This window comes from Drosophila navojoa, chromosome 5 (genome assembly GCF_054131105.1).
Source record: "Drosophila navojoa isolate 15081-1374.11 chromosome 5, UAZ_NAV_1.0, whole genome shotgun sequence".
In the NCBI taxonomy this organism is placed as follows: domain Eukaryota; kingdom Metazoa; phylum Arthropoda; class Insecta; order Diptera; family Drosophilidae; genus Drosophila; species Drosophila navojoa.
Window position 1 is genome coordinate 11,993,054 of NC_142893.1, and position 17,214 is coordinate 12,010,267.

Consider the following 17,214-nt stretch of genomic DNA (forward strand, 5'->3'; position numbering starts at 1 on the left):
AAACAATGTGCAACATCTGAGTAACAACGTGCAACAGTGCCAAAAGTTTTCTTATTTCATTTCTTTTTTTTTTGTTTTTTTGTTTTTAATGCTGTTTGCTCAGCCACTTAGCGAGGGAGACAGACAGGCCTCCACTCAGCGCCTCACTAACTCCCCCTCTCTCTCTCTCACACACTCGCACTGTCTTATGTCATCCCGTTGCGATCTGTTAATTAACAGCAATCATTGCTGTTATTATTGTTTTATTACAGAGTGAGAGCAAAATTCGAATTGAGCTAAAATTAAATAGATTTATTATTCAATAAATTGAACGCTTACGCTTACAACATATTTGTGGCTAATTTAGTTTAATTTAGTGTTGGCTTTGGAGTAGTAATTGTTGGTAACGGGCTGTGGGGGAGTTAAGGGGGGGTTGATGGAGCGGTACATCTTATTTAGAGAGTGCCAATGCGCAAACAGTTTTGTATATTTTATTACTTTATGTCATAATATAATTACTTTAAATATATATATAATTATGTGTGTGTGTATGCGTGTGTGTGTGTGTGTGTTTAGGCTCTCATAATTGTATTTATGTCTATATACTATGCTTTATGGTTTATATGGTCAAAATGCAAATGTGTGAGTGCTGTGTGTGTGTGTGTGTGAATGTTCGCTTAGAACTATATAAAGATAGAGTATACATATATATATTATGTATATATGGAGAGATATCTACTACTACATAGCAATTATTGATATGTACACAAGCTTTTGCAGCCTAACACAATTTCAAATACATATTTAAAAAAAATAAACATTAAAAGAGCAAAGTTTAAATATATTAGATTATTTTCTTTTTTCTTTTTTAGTAAAACTAAATTTGCTCACTGAAGCCGGGGGCGGAGCCGGGGGGGCGAAACACCCCTAAACAACTAAATAAAATGTATTATTAAGTTTTTATCTGCGCTTCTGTTGCTTCTGCCTCTTCTACCTCTTCTTCTTCACCTTGTTGTTGCTGTTGTTGTTGTAACTGCTTATAACTAGGGCCTATAAATAAATACAATGCTCGCAAGCTTGTCTTTTATGCAAAGTGTGTGTGGAAAATGAACATATATACTAATCGATATATCGTGTATATAGATATATATATGTATATGCATATATAACTATATATATATATATACGTGTGTGTGTGTGTGTTTGTGGTTTCATAATGGGCGCGTGCTTGTAACTGCTATGTGGATGCACTTTTTGTCTTAGCCAGGCTAACGAGTTTGCACGCACACACACACACACACATCATTCACTTCTGCTCGCTGCTATGTGTATTTACATGTGTGCGTGTGTGTGTGTGTGTGTCTGCTTCATTTTTTATTTTTCTGAAAAATATGACTTTGGTATTCCTATTTCTTTCGCCTTCGCCTTGACCACTCGCACTCTACGAGCTGGCAACAGCATCTTTTAGCAGCGACCCCACAGCCACGCCCACGCCCATGCCGACACCCATGCCTACACCTAAACCTACGCCCGCGCCCCCATTGACAATGTCTTCAGCCGGCTGCGCCTCCTCCTCCTCATCGTTTGCCTCGTTCTGGCCAACCTCCTGGCCGCCACTTTCGTTGGCCTCCTCCGGCGCTGGCTCCTCGCCGGCGGCGCCGCCTCCTTCCGCGAGTGCAGCGGGCGCCGCAACTGCAGCGTTGTCTGGCTCGGGGTCGGAGTCGTCGCCGTCGCCGTTGTCGTCATCGCCGTTGCCGTCGTCATCGTCGTCGTTGTTGCTGTTGTTGTGACGCTCGCGTCCGCCTGGATTGGCCACCAGCATGCCCGAGTACTTAATGCCATTCAGCTCCAGATTGACAATCAACTGCTGCTCGCCATTCGCGCCGGTGCCTGTGCACAGAAGCGGATGAATGATTAGATTGGGAACGAACGCTCCTAATTGGATTGCTTACCATTGCGTGCCACTTGAAACTGCATGCCCGACAGCAGGCTGAGTGTCTCGAGGGGATTTAGCTTGACGCCGCCTCCACTTCCGCCTCCGGCTTCGCCCACGCCGTTGCCTGCGCCGCTGCTGCCGCTACTGCCCACAGCTGTGCAGTTGTCCTTGGAACTGGACTGTGCCTTGCCGGTGGCGCTCTTCTTCTTGGTGGAGACCGGCGAACTGTGACGATGGCCGCCCGACGCTGATGCCGTGGTGGAAGTGCTGGGTGAGTTCTCAATGGCCGAGTCATCCGACTTGTCCAGATGATTCTGATGATGGTGATGATGATGATGGTGGTGATGGTCGAGCTCATGATGACCGTTCAGCGGCTGGGGCTCGCTGTCGTCGTGCATGGACGAGGAATTGCCGGTGGTATTGTGCTCAGCATTGCCATAGTCATCCTCTGGCTCGCCATCGGACGCGGCGTCCTGTTGCTGCTGCTGCTGGAGCAGCTGCTGCTGTTGCTGCTGATGCAAATGATGATGGCTGTTGCTGTTCGCCTGGTGATGGAAGCCGGCGGCGGCTGCCACAGCGGCCATGTTGTGTGGATTCAAATAGAAGTTAGCGGGAAAACCGGGTGGCATCAGGCCGCTGCCTACACGTTTCGCTGGCGGCGGCTGGTGGGGTGCATCATCCTGATCTGCGGGCTCTGGCGTCGGATCGCGTTCGCGTTCTCGTTTTATGTGGTTCAGATTCAGAGTTGGCGGTGAATCGGATAGGTTCAGGGCTTCGCTAAAGGTGGGCGAAATGGCAAACAAAAAGCTTTACGGTTAGTGTCTGAGCTAAGCGCCTACTGTCTGGTGCGTGCCTAGGCTAAGCACTTCGTATAACACTTACCGCTGCTGTGGCGACGTGTGCGCCGAGCCGTTTGGACTGCTATTGTGATACATGTGCCACAGCGCCACCTGTGCACTCAGCGCATCGCGCGTGCTCAGCTCTGGACTCTGGGAGCGCTGTCGCTGCTGTTGGTGATGATGCAGCGACTGTTGCTGCTGCTGCTGTTGTTGTTGCTGCTGTTGCTGCTGTTGTTGGTGCTGCTGCTGCTGCTGCTGTTGGTGATTGTGTGTGGCAGCCAGTACAGGATTAGCATTTTGCTCCTTCTTGGCCTGTATGAGCTGCAGATATTCCATCATGCGATTCTCGATCTCCTGCGTCATCAGATTCGGCATCTGGCCAAACGCCGGCCCGCCCATCAGTCGGCGGTGCGCTGCGGCGGCTGCTGCCGCTGCCTGCGCCTGCTGATTGTTGGCCGCCGCGGCGTGTGTGACCAGAGCCAAGGGCGACATTTGTTGCATGCCACCGGGCAACGGAGCTCGCGAAATGGGTGTCTGCAAGAGCGTAGAGGTTTAGCAAAGAGAAAGATAGAGAGAGAGACGGAGAGAGAGAGAGAGAGGGAGAGAGGTTGCTTACCAGCGGCATCTGATTGTGCATCGCCTCGTATTGGCCGTAGCTGGAGCGACGTCCTTCGCGCCGATTGCCATCGATGGCCGCCTGCAGCTCGGCCGGTGTGCTAAGGTTCTTCTTCTCGCACTCGTACGGGTACAAATACTTCATGTATCTGAAAGATGCATAAAATTATTAATAAGCGCAGCAAACATGCATCGAGTGCAAGGAAAACACAACGCAGCGCTCTGCTGTCCTGTCGCCTAGACGTTTATATTGAATTATCGTGTAAATATGAAACGTGACGAACTCAAGTGCAAACAAAGGAGCAGCAGCACAGGGCAACAGAGCCGCATGCAACATGCCACATGCAGCATGCAACTGCAGTCGATCGATCGTCGCTCGATCGGTTTGCCGATGTTTGATTGTTTCGTCTCGTTTTATTTGCTCGCCAAGCGGAGCCAAACTCTATTTGATCAACGCATAGTTCTCGAGCAGGTGTCATATACGAACCGCAAATACTCTACGATTTGCACTCTACTTACTGTGTGCGCAGCGTGAATGCGGCACTGGTGATGCTCGATGGCAGATGCAGTCCCTTGATAATCTCCTGCCAGAGCTTCTTATTGATGACATCGACGAGGCCGCCGCGCGCTATCACCAGATTATATAGTTCATACAGATCCAGCACCGATTTGGCCATGATTGGCAGCCGATTGATGGGTGTGCCTGTGTTTGGAATAAAGAGAGATAAAATGCAGATATAAAATAGAGATAAAAACAACTTCGATATACATATATGCAACTGGAGAAATTAGCAATGCGTTTTGTTTGCGCCATAAAGCTTCCACTTGTGGCATGTAAATGTTTTCTAATGCGCTTGTTAAATGCACCAGCAAGCACAACACGATTAAACGATGCCATAAAACAGATTTATCGCATTGCATCCTATCTGCCCACGCCACGCCTCTCTTGCACGTTTCGGGCCCCGGGGGCAATTAACACTCGTTGCTAACAGCAACTCCCAAGTGCAGACCTCTCTCTGTGTCCAGCCGTCCGTCCGTCCGTCTGTCTGTGCACCGATAAAAACATAAATAAATCCAAATCGAAATCCAAAATGTTGCCGGCATACACATGTTTGTACATGTGTCTATATGTGTTTATGGCGGCTAATCATCATCATCATCATCATCATCTGTGGCTCATCAGCTCAGTTCTATTTCTCATTCGAATCGTATTCGTATTCGTATTGTATTATTCGTTTTTCACTTGCCACGCCTAACACCCATTTGCCTGCCTGCCCATTTCATTTTGTTTGGATGCGTTTAAAAGAGTAAAAAAGCAAATAGCAGCAGCAGCAGCAGCAGCGATTGCAGGCCTAGACGAAGCTCAAATGCCCTGCAATCCTGGCTGGGTTTATGGGATTTGCATTGCTCATGGGAATTGCATTGAAAGGGGATGTATAGAACAGCGCATAGAAGTCAATTTTACATTTTAGCCGAGGCATGCTCATAAGTATAACAGTTTTAATAGTACAGTGAAAATCTATAAAGTCTATAATTGATCTTCATAGTATGATATGATCTCTCTATCAAGTTTAGCATCTATTCCGAGCGAATTTTGCGCAATAGAGCAGAACATAAAAGTAAGTTTTTGACTTTATCAATGCACATCCCTGTATAACAGTTTAAATAGTACAGTAAATATCTATAACTTCTATATTTGATCCTTACATAATTATATTAAATCTCTATCTAGTTTTGTATCTATTTTCACAACTTTAACAGCTGCAGAGAAGCGCATAGAAGAGCGTTAGGTAAAAATGAAGACCGAAAACCTTGCTTAAGTATAACAGTTCATATAAAGCTTAAACATCTCAGTTAAAGACTTTTTAACGTATTAATAATCATAATTATTTTTCATTAATTTTAGTTTCTACTAGTTCCCTAATCTAGTCTCTGCTCTTCACACTCTATTGCCATCTCTCTCTTCGTAGCGATGTGCCCCACTCGTGTAGCGCAGTGGCGCATATAAAAATCAAATCAACTTGCATAATTGCTGTACGTGAGTAACTTGATTTTGTACACTGCGAGCAGCTCTCCACCTCCACCACCACCGCCACCACCCCCTGCTTCTGCCCCTGCTCCTGCTCCTCTTTCATCTCAAACGATACAAATACAATTTTGTTGAATATCATTTAATGCTGCACGGACGGTGCTGCTGCTGCCTGTAGCCTCTCGACTTTTTATGAGCCCGAAGGAATCAATCAAACTCGTTGATGGACGTGTTGATTGAATGAAAATACGTTTTTGTTTTTTATGCATATAAACAAATGCGAGGCGAGGCGGGGCACGGTGCGGTGCACGGGGCGGGGGCAACGATGATTGCATATCACAAATAAAAACACAAAAAAGCCAAAGGGAATAAAAACGAGTAAATCGAACAATTTATTTTGTGGTCCATGGCTAAGGACAAGGCCAGCGGAGCGGGGGGTGTTTTCGATTGCGATGGATGATGCGATCATTTGGATCACTGCACGAGCCACAAACCCCAACAAAAAATCACAATCAATGCAAGCAATTTAATGATTAACTTTGCTCCAGTCTCCAGTCGGCGATCATTAAACCCATACAGAAATGCTCAAACAAATCGCCAACTTTGCCTCTGGCTGCCAACTTCCAGCCTGTTGTCGATCGAATTGGCCAACTTCTCGGAGTGGCAGCAACACGCACATGTTGCACATGATGCCAGCAAACTTTTGATTTTTGATTTAGTAGTTTTTGAATAATCATTATTATTATTGTGCAACTGGTAAAGCTTATCTATCGCATAAAACTCAGGTTGAGGAGCATTAACTGGAATGTGAGTCTTTCTAATGAAATTTATAGAATATAACTGGAATGTGCGTCTTTCTAATGATATTTATAGAATATAGGATTTACTATATTATTATATTACTAACTATGGTTAAGAAACGCTCTTTCCAAGTTAGGGAGTTCTTAAGTCTTTTGCCCAGAAATCCTTAAACAATTTTATTACTTTAAGTTTAGTTGATCCCAAGTTGTCCTACAACGCCTCTATTTAAACTATTTGATTACTCTAATCCTACTAGATCCCAAGTTCTTCTGCAATGCATCTCTAGCTTCTTATCTACCACTGCACTGTGGCTTTACCTCCAGTATTTCTTCATTTCATCTTCATCTTCAACAACAAAATTTGACTTTGATATGATCCTGAATAACATTCAGAAAACAATACAATAATTTTCTATAAACAATACTGAAATATGACCTAGTAAAACATAAATTTGACTTAACATAACTCGAGCTGATCTGATCCTGAATAACATTCCGATTGAGTAGAACAAAAATCTCAAGGCAAGTATAACGCTAAGAGTAGTCTCTTTAAAGTCCTTTTTCTTAAATTCCATATATACCATATTATATTGAGATAAATTCCAATTACTTTGCAATGGGCAAATTCCTACAGTGCCAGACAATCGTAAACAAGTTAAAATTTAGAGAGCTGAAAGAATTTGTAGTTGAGCAAGCATTGATGACAAGCGGCGATCGCTATAAACGGTATTTATTTATTTGTATGCATTGTTTTCCTCGATGTCATGGCATTTTAATGGAATTTAGAGAAATTTGATAGAGTCTGAAATCATAGCGCACCTACTACATGCAGTCCCCTACCTACCCCCCGCGCGCCAGCCTGACAGCTGATTTAGTTTGTTTTTGTTTTTGTGATTTTTTGGTTGGCGCTCGCGCTCGGACTGGATCTCGGTGGGAAGGGTCTGTCAGGCGAGCACTGAGAAATATCTACAGAAATAGCGCGCCCGGTTGATAAGTGATTGACGTCTTTTAATTAAGAATTGCGCCGCTCTTCGCTGCACAAACACACAGAGACAGAGACAGAGACAGAGATAGAGACAAAGACAGAGCAGCTATAGGGAAATATATTTAGTTTATATATTTTGTTCAGCATAATTTCCGTTATACGTTATACGTTATAGTTGTATAATTGTATAATATCGGAGAGCAGATATAAATATAGTTATAGAGATACAGATACAGCTGTGTGTGTGTGTGTGTGTGTGTGTGTGTGTGTGTGCAGCGCATTTTCGGGCGACACTTTAGACAGTCAGTCACAGACAGAGTCACAGTGACTGTCACAGTCGCAGTCACAGTGAGCGCGCTCTGCCTGCACATACATGTACACATGTCAAAACTTGAACGCATGTGACAGATTAAAATCCATTAAGTTGTCAAGCATTGAGAGATATGTGTAGCTAAGCAAATACATATATATAAATATATGTGTATATGTGTATATGTGTGTCTGTGTGAATTAGATAAAATAAATAGAAGCAAACGAAATACAAATGCAAATTTCATTGCTCTATGGCCGCATGTTGCAAGTCGAGCTTAAACATTAGCATGTTTATAAGGCAATACATGCACATGCACACACACACACACCTAGCCACACATGTGTATATATTTAGTGCTTGTAATTTAGCTCTTTGGCTTTTTCTTTGCACAATCTTTTTGCTTCGCATGTCGCAAATGCAAATATCAACAAATTTAATGCACTGCGGCAATGCGCAAATACTTCAACGTGGCTAACGTGGCGACTCTGTGACTGGCCAACAACCACAACAGCAACAGCAACAGCGAGGAGTCACAGGAAGTGGCATTTGTTGTGGGCCACAAAGCTCACGGCCGTTGCATGCCACATGCTCGCGCCCATATTCCCAACTGGGCAATTGTTAATGTCATTAAAAACGAAATTTTGCCATTTAAAAATAGTCGTCATTTGTTCACTGTAGCATTCTGTAAGTACCCATAGAGCATAGAGAGCGAGAGAGAGGGAGAGGGTGAGAGGGAGAGAGGGAGCGGGAGCCATGCGTTGCTCGTGTGTAATTTGGAGTGACAATACGACAAAAGTGCGGCATCATTTTGATGATTTCTCTGGCATTCGCTTGAAATATTTCTGCATATTTTAATGCGCTCGCACAGTGGAGCCGAGCCGACAAATAAAACGGCAAAGTGCCGAGAAATTTATTCAATTAACATAATTTGAGTCCGTCCGTAAGGCAAACACTTCAAACTCGCCTAGCTGAGTCAGCAGTTGCACATGCAAATGCAAATGCAACAAACAGCCAAACAGCCGATCAGCCGAGAGCGTCAAGTGTTGTTCAAGTACGTGTGCCCCACTGTCTCCACTGTCTCCACAGTACCCACTGTACCCATGCTGGTAGAGCTGCTGGTAGATGAACTTACCGCGCTTTTGCATAAACGAAAACAAATCATCGAGAAACTCCTTGCGCTTGGGATCGTCATTGATTTCGTAGAGCTGCGAAATAGAACACGTAAAATGCATTATTATAATTGTTGGCATTATTATTATTATTATGAGTGCATATATTAACATTGGTAAGAGCATATTTTCATTTGACTAATTATCATTTATTAACATTTGTGTAAATATATTCCTGATATCTATTTTATTTGTTGTCAATATAATTATATTATATTATATATATATATATATCCCCGGTTTTATTAAATTTAATTTAATTATCATTGGCATTAATTAATATTAATATTTTTGTCATGAATGGGATTATCTCTATTTATTTATTTTTGTAATTTTTAAATAATTATTTTAATTGTAAAATAATCAAAATCATACTCATTATCATTGTTATTATTCATGGTTCATTATCGTTTTTTCAAGAATTATTTGTTAAAATTATAATATTGATAATAATAAGTAATAAATAATAGAATAAGCTATACTAAAATAGTAATTACAAGAATAAGAATTAAGTAATAATAACTAATCATAATAATAAATCCTAGATAATAACATACTTAATAATCAATCATCATACTCATATCCTCATCCACAATAATACTAATATATCATAATAATACTAGTAATAATAATAATAATAATAATAATAATAATAATAATAATAATAATAATAATAATAATAATAATAATAGTAATAATAATAATAATAATATTGATAAAAAATAAATAATAATCATGATCATATATTCACAATCAATAATGATATTTCATGCAATTATTATTTTTGATATATTAAACCTATTAAATTGAGAGTTATAAATTTAATTTCGGTATATTTATTATAATCAGCACTAGCATTATTATAGCCATTAATGTATTCATAATCATGATCATATGCATAGCCATTATAAGTATATGTACTTGTATAATCATGTAATTATAACTATATTTTAATATTTCTATATATATATATTTCTATTCATTAGAATAATCCCTAGCAATACCATGATACTACACATTCATCATCATTGGCACACTAATTATCATTAGTATTATAATTATTATGCAAATTATTGCTTTCATTGTTCAGCACAGTTTAGAACATTCCATTATTATGATTATTTTCCATATATACAAACATACAAACATACATATGTATATTATTGCGCTAACAATCAATGAACAATAATAGGGGCTCAAATACTTGACTTGTGGGCCAATGGATTGGCACAAAATGGTTGCCACACGCTATTCTATTGTGTTGCGCAGTGTTGTTTACTTGTGTTTCTCTTCTGTTTTTTGTTGTTGTTGTTCGCTTCGGTGTTGGTTAACAGACAATAGACGCCGTGACATGGCTCGACCCTAGGTCTGGCGACAACAGGGGCGCGTGTTTCTCTAAGCGTTACTCTCTATCTCTCTCACTCTCTCTCTCTCACTCAGTCACTCATTCACTCACTCACTCACTGGGGGTTGCAAGCGCTTACGCATACCAATGCAAAACGTGTGAAACACCCCAATGAACATTAAAAAGGGCAAGGCTTGAGCTGAGCTGAGCGTGTGAGCGAGTGGCCTAACACAATTCATAATTAGGTGATAAAGATGAGAATCTTTGTATGTAGCAGTTATGTATTTAGGTCTCTATGTACAGCGAAATATGCGCAGCTTGAGTGTGAAGGGCCAAGGGAAATGCGATAAACTCTTTGCATAAAGAGAAGAGCACTAAATGAATTTTAGATCAATTGGAAGCAATGGATATAAAGGAAACAGAGGCAAATGTGTTTGTCTATGGATCAGCTAAATATATTAGAATATTATTCAAATTCAACTAAAGCAAATCGAATAAATATATAAATGGGTTTTTGTTTTGTTTTAAATAATTAATAAGTTTCAATTTACTTTACCCTCAATCAATTCAAATATTATAAACTCCAACTACTACTACAATTTTCATGAAAAATACTGCTTCTACTACTATTTTTTCTGAGCATTACAGCTACTATTATTTTCGTTTCTCTTTGTTCCTCGACTAGCTAAATGTATTATTTTATTTGATTATTTAAATTTGGTTAGCTGAAAGAATGGTAGAAATTGAAGCTACTACAGCTGCTACTATTTTCATGAACTGTTGCTTCTACTACTACTGTATCCATGTGCTGCCGCTACTACTACTATTATTTTCATGAGGTACTACTACCATTTTCATGAGCTACTACTACTACTACTACTGTTTTCATGAGCTACAATTACTACCTACTACTATTTTCTTGAGCTACTACTATTTTCTTGAGCTACCACTATTACTCCTATCATTTTCATAAGCAATTACTGTTACTACTATAATATTCTTTAGCTACTACTACTATTACTACTACTGTTTTCTTGAGCTAGTATTATTACTACTACTATTTTCATGAGCTAATACTATTACTATTACTTTTTTCTTGAGCTAGTACTATTACTACTGTTATTTGTTTGATCTACTACTATTACTACTACTATTTTCTAGTACTGCTATTATTACTACTACTACTACTATTACAACTACTACTTCTATTTTACTACTACTATTTTTACTACTACTAATAATTCCATGAACTTAACTGCATACCCTATAAACTACTATTAAAACTACTACTTCTATTTTACTACTACTATTTCTACAAATACTAACAACTCCATGAACCCAACTGCATACCTTATAAACCTTTCTCTGCACTAATCAGGCTTCGAGTTTACAAACTAGATTCTCAGTCAGTCACATGCCATTCCATCAATATATATATTTATGTAGTATTCTAAGTATTCACTAGTTTTCGTACATATTCGTGATTATTCATTTCTCTTTTATTTTTTGTTTTTTTCTCTCCCTCTCCCTCTCTTCCTCTACTTCATGGCTCCTCAGGCGCACACTCTGACCTTTAACCCATTTGCCAGCAGAGTTCCTTTGGCCTTATGTGTTTTGTTTCTTAGTTAAATTATAGGAGCCTAGCTAAAGCCTTATGCTATACACACACGCACACATACATACAAGTGTGTGCATCTCTCTGTGTATAAAATTAATGACAACATCTGAGTGAACTCATCAAATTTGGAATTCATCATACTTTCCGCCTACTAAGCTAAGGCAGAGGCACAGGCACAAGCCTTGGCTCTGGCTTGGAGTTGCCGTTGCTGTTGCTGCCTCTGTCTTTGGCTTTGGGTGCACATTCTAAGTCAATGCGAATGATGATGAACTGCCTCGCATCCCCACTCGCATAAATGATTTAAAACGGCGACTGTAGCCCAGCAACACAACGTGCAGATGCTTCAGCTGACTCTCCGTCTGAGTTGGACTGAGACTGAGCCTGTGTCTCTGACTCAGAGTCCGCGTCGTTTCATTGCCATTGCCCCCAACTTGAGAGACGGAGCTCCGAATTCAGCGAATGCAACTGCAACACACAACTCGCCGCAACTTCGACTGGCTGGCTCGGCTCGCTGGCTGCTTGTTTTTTATGATGCACGACGCCCACAAGAGTTATAGTGTGTGTAGCAATACATACAAATATATATGTACATATATATGTATGTTTGCTTGTATGTGTATCAGCATATGCGTATTTCGTATAGCTCGCTTTATGCCGGCTGCAGAAATTGATTGAAGCTCAACTTGAAGCGCTTTTACGTTTAATGCTTTTTGACGGACTTTTGGCCAAAAACAAAAAAGAAATAAATTTGTTATTTATTTAGTTTTGTTTTGCGCATGTTTTTTTTTTGGCATTTTTAATTAAACTTTTTGAGTTGAGTTCGTATGCCTATGAATTGGCAATATTTATGATCATATTTGTTGCTGTTGCTGTTGTTGTTGTTGTTGTTGCTTTTGTGTACCTCCTGTATTTGATCCTCGGAGATGAGCATGTTGGCAATTGATTGATTAAGACACACACACGCGCACACAATCAAACACTTTTCACTTTGCTTTGTTTTTTTTTTCACTTTTTTTTTTCTTCGTTTAATTGCAAACTTGTTGCGCTGTTGAACGGTTTTTCAATTTCCTTTTTCTGTTGGTGTTTTTTTTTTTCGATCAACTTGAATATCTTTCACGCAGGTTGCAGCCACATCGATTGATCAACGCGACGATGCAACGCCATCAAAGGTCGTTTATCAACTAAAAATATGTGAATGTGCCGTCGAGTGCAGCAATCGACGCTGACGTCGCTGTGTGTGTGTGTGCGTGCGTGTGCGTGTGTATCTATGTGCGCCTTGGGCGACACGTCTGCCTGCCTTAGCTGTGCGTGTGTGTGTGTGTGTGCATTAATAATATGTACCTAATAAAAATGAAGTTCGCTTTGGGTTAGCCTGCCCAGGCCAACCCTTGTCCAAATCCGTATGGCCCGAGTCCTGGAAATTGGTTGCGGACTTGCATCACAGCAGCAGGAGCAGCAGCAGGAGCAGCCGCAAGCGCAGGTCAAGCTCACAAATCCGCCTAGTCTTCGGCAATAAAACAATAAAATACCCTAACAGAAGTTCTAGACCAATCATAATCGTTTTTATAACGACACACACACACACACAGAGCAGCTTCTTGAGGACACATGTCACACACACACATACATACACATATATAGATACACACTCGGGGTTCGGTTATAAAAATAATCTCACTTATTTGTCGCTAGGCATTGCGGACTAGTACCTAAAAATGTGTGTGCTTGAAATTTGAATCCTTGATTCTGGGAATTCTCAAATGCGTTTTGCCAGATCAAAGTGTGTGTGTGCGTGTCTCTCTCTCTCTCTCTGTGTGTGTGTGTGTATAATTTATAACTATCAGCATGGAAAGTGCAAGGTTTCCAAATGGAAATGCTACTAAAAATTATATGACAAGATCCCGTTGCATGTTGCTCTTCGAGTTCGACTCGTTCGATCGCCTCATAATTTGTCCAGTCTCATTTACACATGCTCATTACACACACACACATGCAGAGGCACACATGTAGTATGTGTGTGTGTGTGTATCTTGTGCACATATTTATTTAAGAATTTCACACTCGTTATTGAAAATCTGTTGACCAGATTTTTTGTTTTGTTCACTTTAATTAACTGAAATTCGTTGAGGTCTCGTCGTTGCCTTCTTTATTTTTCTTCCTCTTTCATTATTATTTTTTTTGTTTTTTGTACTTTTATTGCCTTTGTTGATTTAAGCACTTCTTTAAGTACAGTGCTTACTGATTAAAAACAGCTCAAAGGCGTAAAATATAAATGACACACAAATCAAATTCATCTCGATTGCAGCAGCAATTTATTGAATAAATAAGCATTTTGAGAGAATTTCTTGAGATTTGCACAATAGGGAATGAGGTAAGAATTATTGCTGTCGGATCTCAGTGATTATAAAATACCCGTTTAATGTATAATAATTGTTAAAAATTGAAATCTGCGGCAATTTGCAAATCTTTTTGGTTTTCACATTCTACCGGAGGAATATATCTTAGATATATAGATATAATATATATACTGTACTACTATATATTTTTAAAATATCTTACATCTCTATTAGATCTAGTATAACCCCAATTGAGATTTGAACAGAGAATCTGAAGGATCTTGAGCTGAGAATGCCAAAGAGCATCTATTTAAAATTTCAGATCTCTATTTAAGGTATTTTTCTTATACCAAATATAGTATGCCCTGGTTTGCCACGCCTTTAATGAATATATAAGGCATCAATATCTATCTATCTATCTGTTCTCATCAAGAGTAGGCCATACCAACCGCCAATGTCTTCTTTTCATATTCCGAATCTCACTTTCTCACTTTCCGACATTACACCAAACCAATATACTCTCTTCAATTGGTAGGTGAGCGTGTATAGAAAACAAAACAAACCCAAAAGCCAATTTCGCTACAATAAAAATACTAAAAACTTAAAGCGAAAACTTTTGCCGTATTGCCAAAAAGGCCGAAATGAAAACGAATTACATTTACTTATGGGCTGGGTCTGGTCTTGAGCGGGCCGAAATGAATCGATTTTCGAAATGGACCAATAAAATGTAAGTTATTAAACAAAAGTGAACTAATTTGCAAGAGTTGCCAAAGGCGATAATTAATTTTTTTTTTGTGTTAATTATTTGAGAACGTTCGCTGGCCATAATTAAAATGGAAATTCATTGCCTTTTCCAACAAATCGGCAATAGAATAAATAATGATTAACACGAAATAATGGGCAAAAGTGCGCCAAAACAGTTTCATAATCTAGAAAGTGCAATTGGGTAGAAGTATATGAATATACATATATATGTATATATGTATATGTATGTACTATATATGTATGTACAAAGGAAATGCTCGTATGATAAAATAAAATAATATTGGAAAATGCTTTGGGGTCTGTCTATAATTAAACATAATTATTCAGTATGTACAGATAATTGACATTGATTAATGAGAGCAAGCCAACTACATATATATATATATAAATATATGTGAGTATATATATGCATATATACACACATATATAAAGCAAAACTAAATCATATAGAAACGAGGAAAAATATACCAAAAATAATATTTCGTCTTCGTCTGCAGAGATGAAGAGCTGAATAGATGGATGGATAGATGGATGGATGGATGGGTGGATAGTTGCTTTGGATGTCTGATGACGATGACGATGAAGGCGAGTGGCGAGTGGCGTTGGGGCGGCACTCACAGTCGCAGTCGCAGTCGCAGTTGCCCCACACCCGTGTAGAATGATTTTCTTTTTTGGCATCTCGTCGGCAGGCGTCGGCAGACAAATTCAAAATGGCTTTTCATATGCGGCAGCTACTCACTCAATTAACATAATTATCGTTTTGAGCAGCGCTGGCCACATTTTACACAAATTAATGAAAGCCGCCATTTTGTGGCTGCTTGAAAGGGATTAGGGGTCCAAGGGAACCTGCCAGAAGCCAGAGAGCAACTGAGCAGACCCGACCAGAGCTGAGCAGACCCGAGCTGAGAGGCTCGCAGCTGGTTGGTAGGCGTTGGCTGGTTCACTAAGCCGGTTTGCAGCCTCGACGGAAGGTGTTATAAGCGTGAAGCGCAGCTACACAGCTACATTTGTATCTCTCTTGATGTGTAAGGGTCAAAGTTTTTATAGTGCATAGAGAATGCGGGCTGTTTGATGAATTGCCAAAGAGACTCGGACACAGTGGTGGGAGAGTCGAAGGGGGTGTACACGCCGATGCGCCGGGCCATTCGGGCCGAGCGAACGTTAATCGAAGTTTAGTTTTTATGGCCAGCGGCAAAAGCTGTTGCGGTTCACACGGCGCAACAATTTGGCAACGCCGTACAAAGCCCTAGAGTAGACCCAAACTATTTTAATTACTCGAGATTGTGCACTTCGGCTACAAATTTCATGCTGTCTCTGCAGCGATGCGTGTAGAAATTCAGGCCCAAAAGTCCCAACACTTCTGGGCACTTGTGGACCGCCCAGCATCTCGTAAGCAGGGCCAAAAACGATGAATAAACTGCCTATTTTCTCACCAAATTAGTGCGAGAGTGTGTGCATGTGTGTGTGTGTGTGTGCTCAAGATGTGAGCATTAATTGCTCAATTGCAGCAAACCGGAACTCTTTATTGCATGTGAACAGCTTCGGGCCGAAGCGTCAAAACGAGATCAAAACTTGGCGCATCCCCCGGCTGCACTCGTAACTGAGACAGAGAGAGAGAGAGAGAGAGAGGGAGGGAGGTAGGTAGGTAGACAGAGACACAAAACTCGACTCATCTTAACGGAAAGGCAACTGGTTCAAGATCTTGGCTATTAGCCGTTAATTGATAGTTTGCCTAAACGGCTGGACCCGACCAGCCTCTGCGCCGCATCGCCGCATCATCTCCCCTAGAGTCTGGCTTGGCTTAGCTTCGCTTGGCTCGGCTTGTTTGCAAAGAGATTAAATTGACTAACACTAACCTGTCTGACTTGTTTGTACTGCTCTTCAAAGCTCCAGCCATTATTCTGCTGCGATGAATTGGATGCCTCGCTGGACGTCGATGAATTTGATGCGGAATTAGCTGCAAAATGACGCGCTGAGTTCAACAGTTTAAGCACCGGCTAATCCCCAGCCCCATACCAACCTTCTTTGGCGCTTGGCGCTGTCGGCGATGCAAACGAAAAGGGATGACCATTGCCGGCATTGTTGTTGCTGTTGTTGCTGTTGCTGTTGTTGTTACTGTTGCTGTTATTGTTGCTATTGTTATTGTTGTTGCTGCTGTTGTTGCCAGTTGCATTGGTGGTGCCGCCACCTGGACCACCTGCATTATTGCTGCCAGCTGCCACAGCTCCTCCTGCTCCACTGGCTGCAGCGGCGCCTCCTCCTCCTCCTCCTCCATTGTAGCTGGCGCCATTGCTGGCCGCCGCATTGGCCGCATGGCCAAAGGATGCAGCTGCCGCAGCGGCTGCCACCGAATTGTGGGCCAGCGGAAAGGCCGAGCTGATCGTCGTGGGCAGCATATTCGCCCCGAATGCCGCTGCATGTGCCGCTGCCGCATAGTCCTGTTCCTGCAAGCCAAACGAAATGGAATTTAGGCCAACTGGCAAAA

At 41.0% G+C, this 17,214-nt stretch overlaps 1 protein-coding gene across 6 annotated transcripts in view; it reads right to left on the bottom strand.

Moving 5' to 3' along the window:
- Nucleotides 1-270: 270 nt before the first annotated feature.
- Nucleotides 271-17,214, bottom strand: part of retn (retained) — a 30,835-nt gene continuing 13,891 nt past the window's right edge. For 3 of the 6 annotated variants that reach the window (XM_089260653.1, XM_089260654.1, XM_018106227.3), the window contains exons 4-11: nucleotides 16,750-17,173; nucleotides 16,586-16,701; nucleotides 8,629-8,701; nucleotides 3,889-4,072; nucleotides 3,371-3,518; nucleotides 2,798-3,288; nucleotides 1,932-2,692; nucleotides 271-1,869 (exon numbers count right to left, since the gene is read on the bottom strand). In XM_089260653.1, coding sequence (XP_089116779.1) covers nucleotides 1,421-1,869; nucleotides 1,932-2,692; nucleotides 2,798-3,288; nucleotides 3,371-3,518; nucleotides 3,889-4,072; nucleotides 8,629-8,701; nucleotides 16,586-16,701; nucleotides 16,750-17,173 — 2,646 coding nt within the window. In that variant the 3' untranslated portion in view covers nucleotides 271-1,420. Of the gene's footprint in view, nucleotides 1,870-1,931; nucleotides 2,693-2,797; nucleotides 3,289-3,370; nucleotides 3,519-3,888; nucleotides 4,073-8,628; nucleotides 8,702-12,529; nucleotides 12,814-16,585; nucleotides 16,702-16,749; nucleotides 17,174-17,214 lie in introns of those variants that run through there. The other 3 variants (XM_089260652.1, XM_089260656.1, XM_089260655.1) reach the window with 3 other exon arrangements.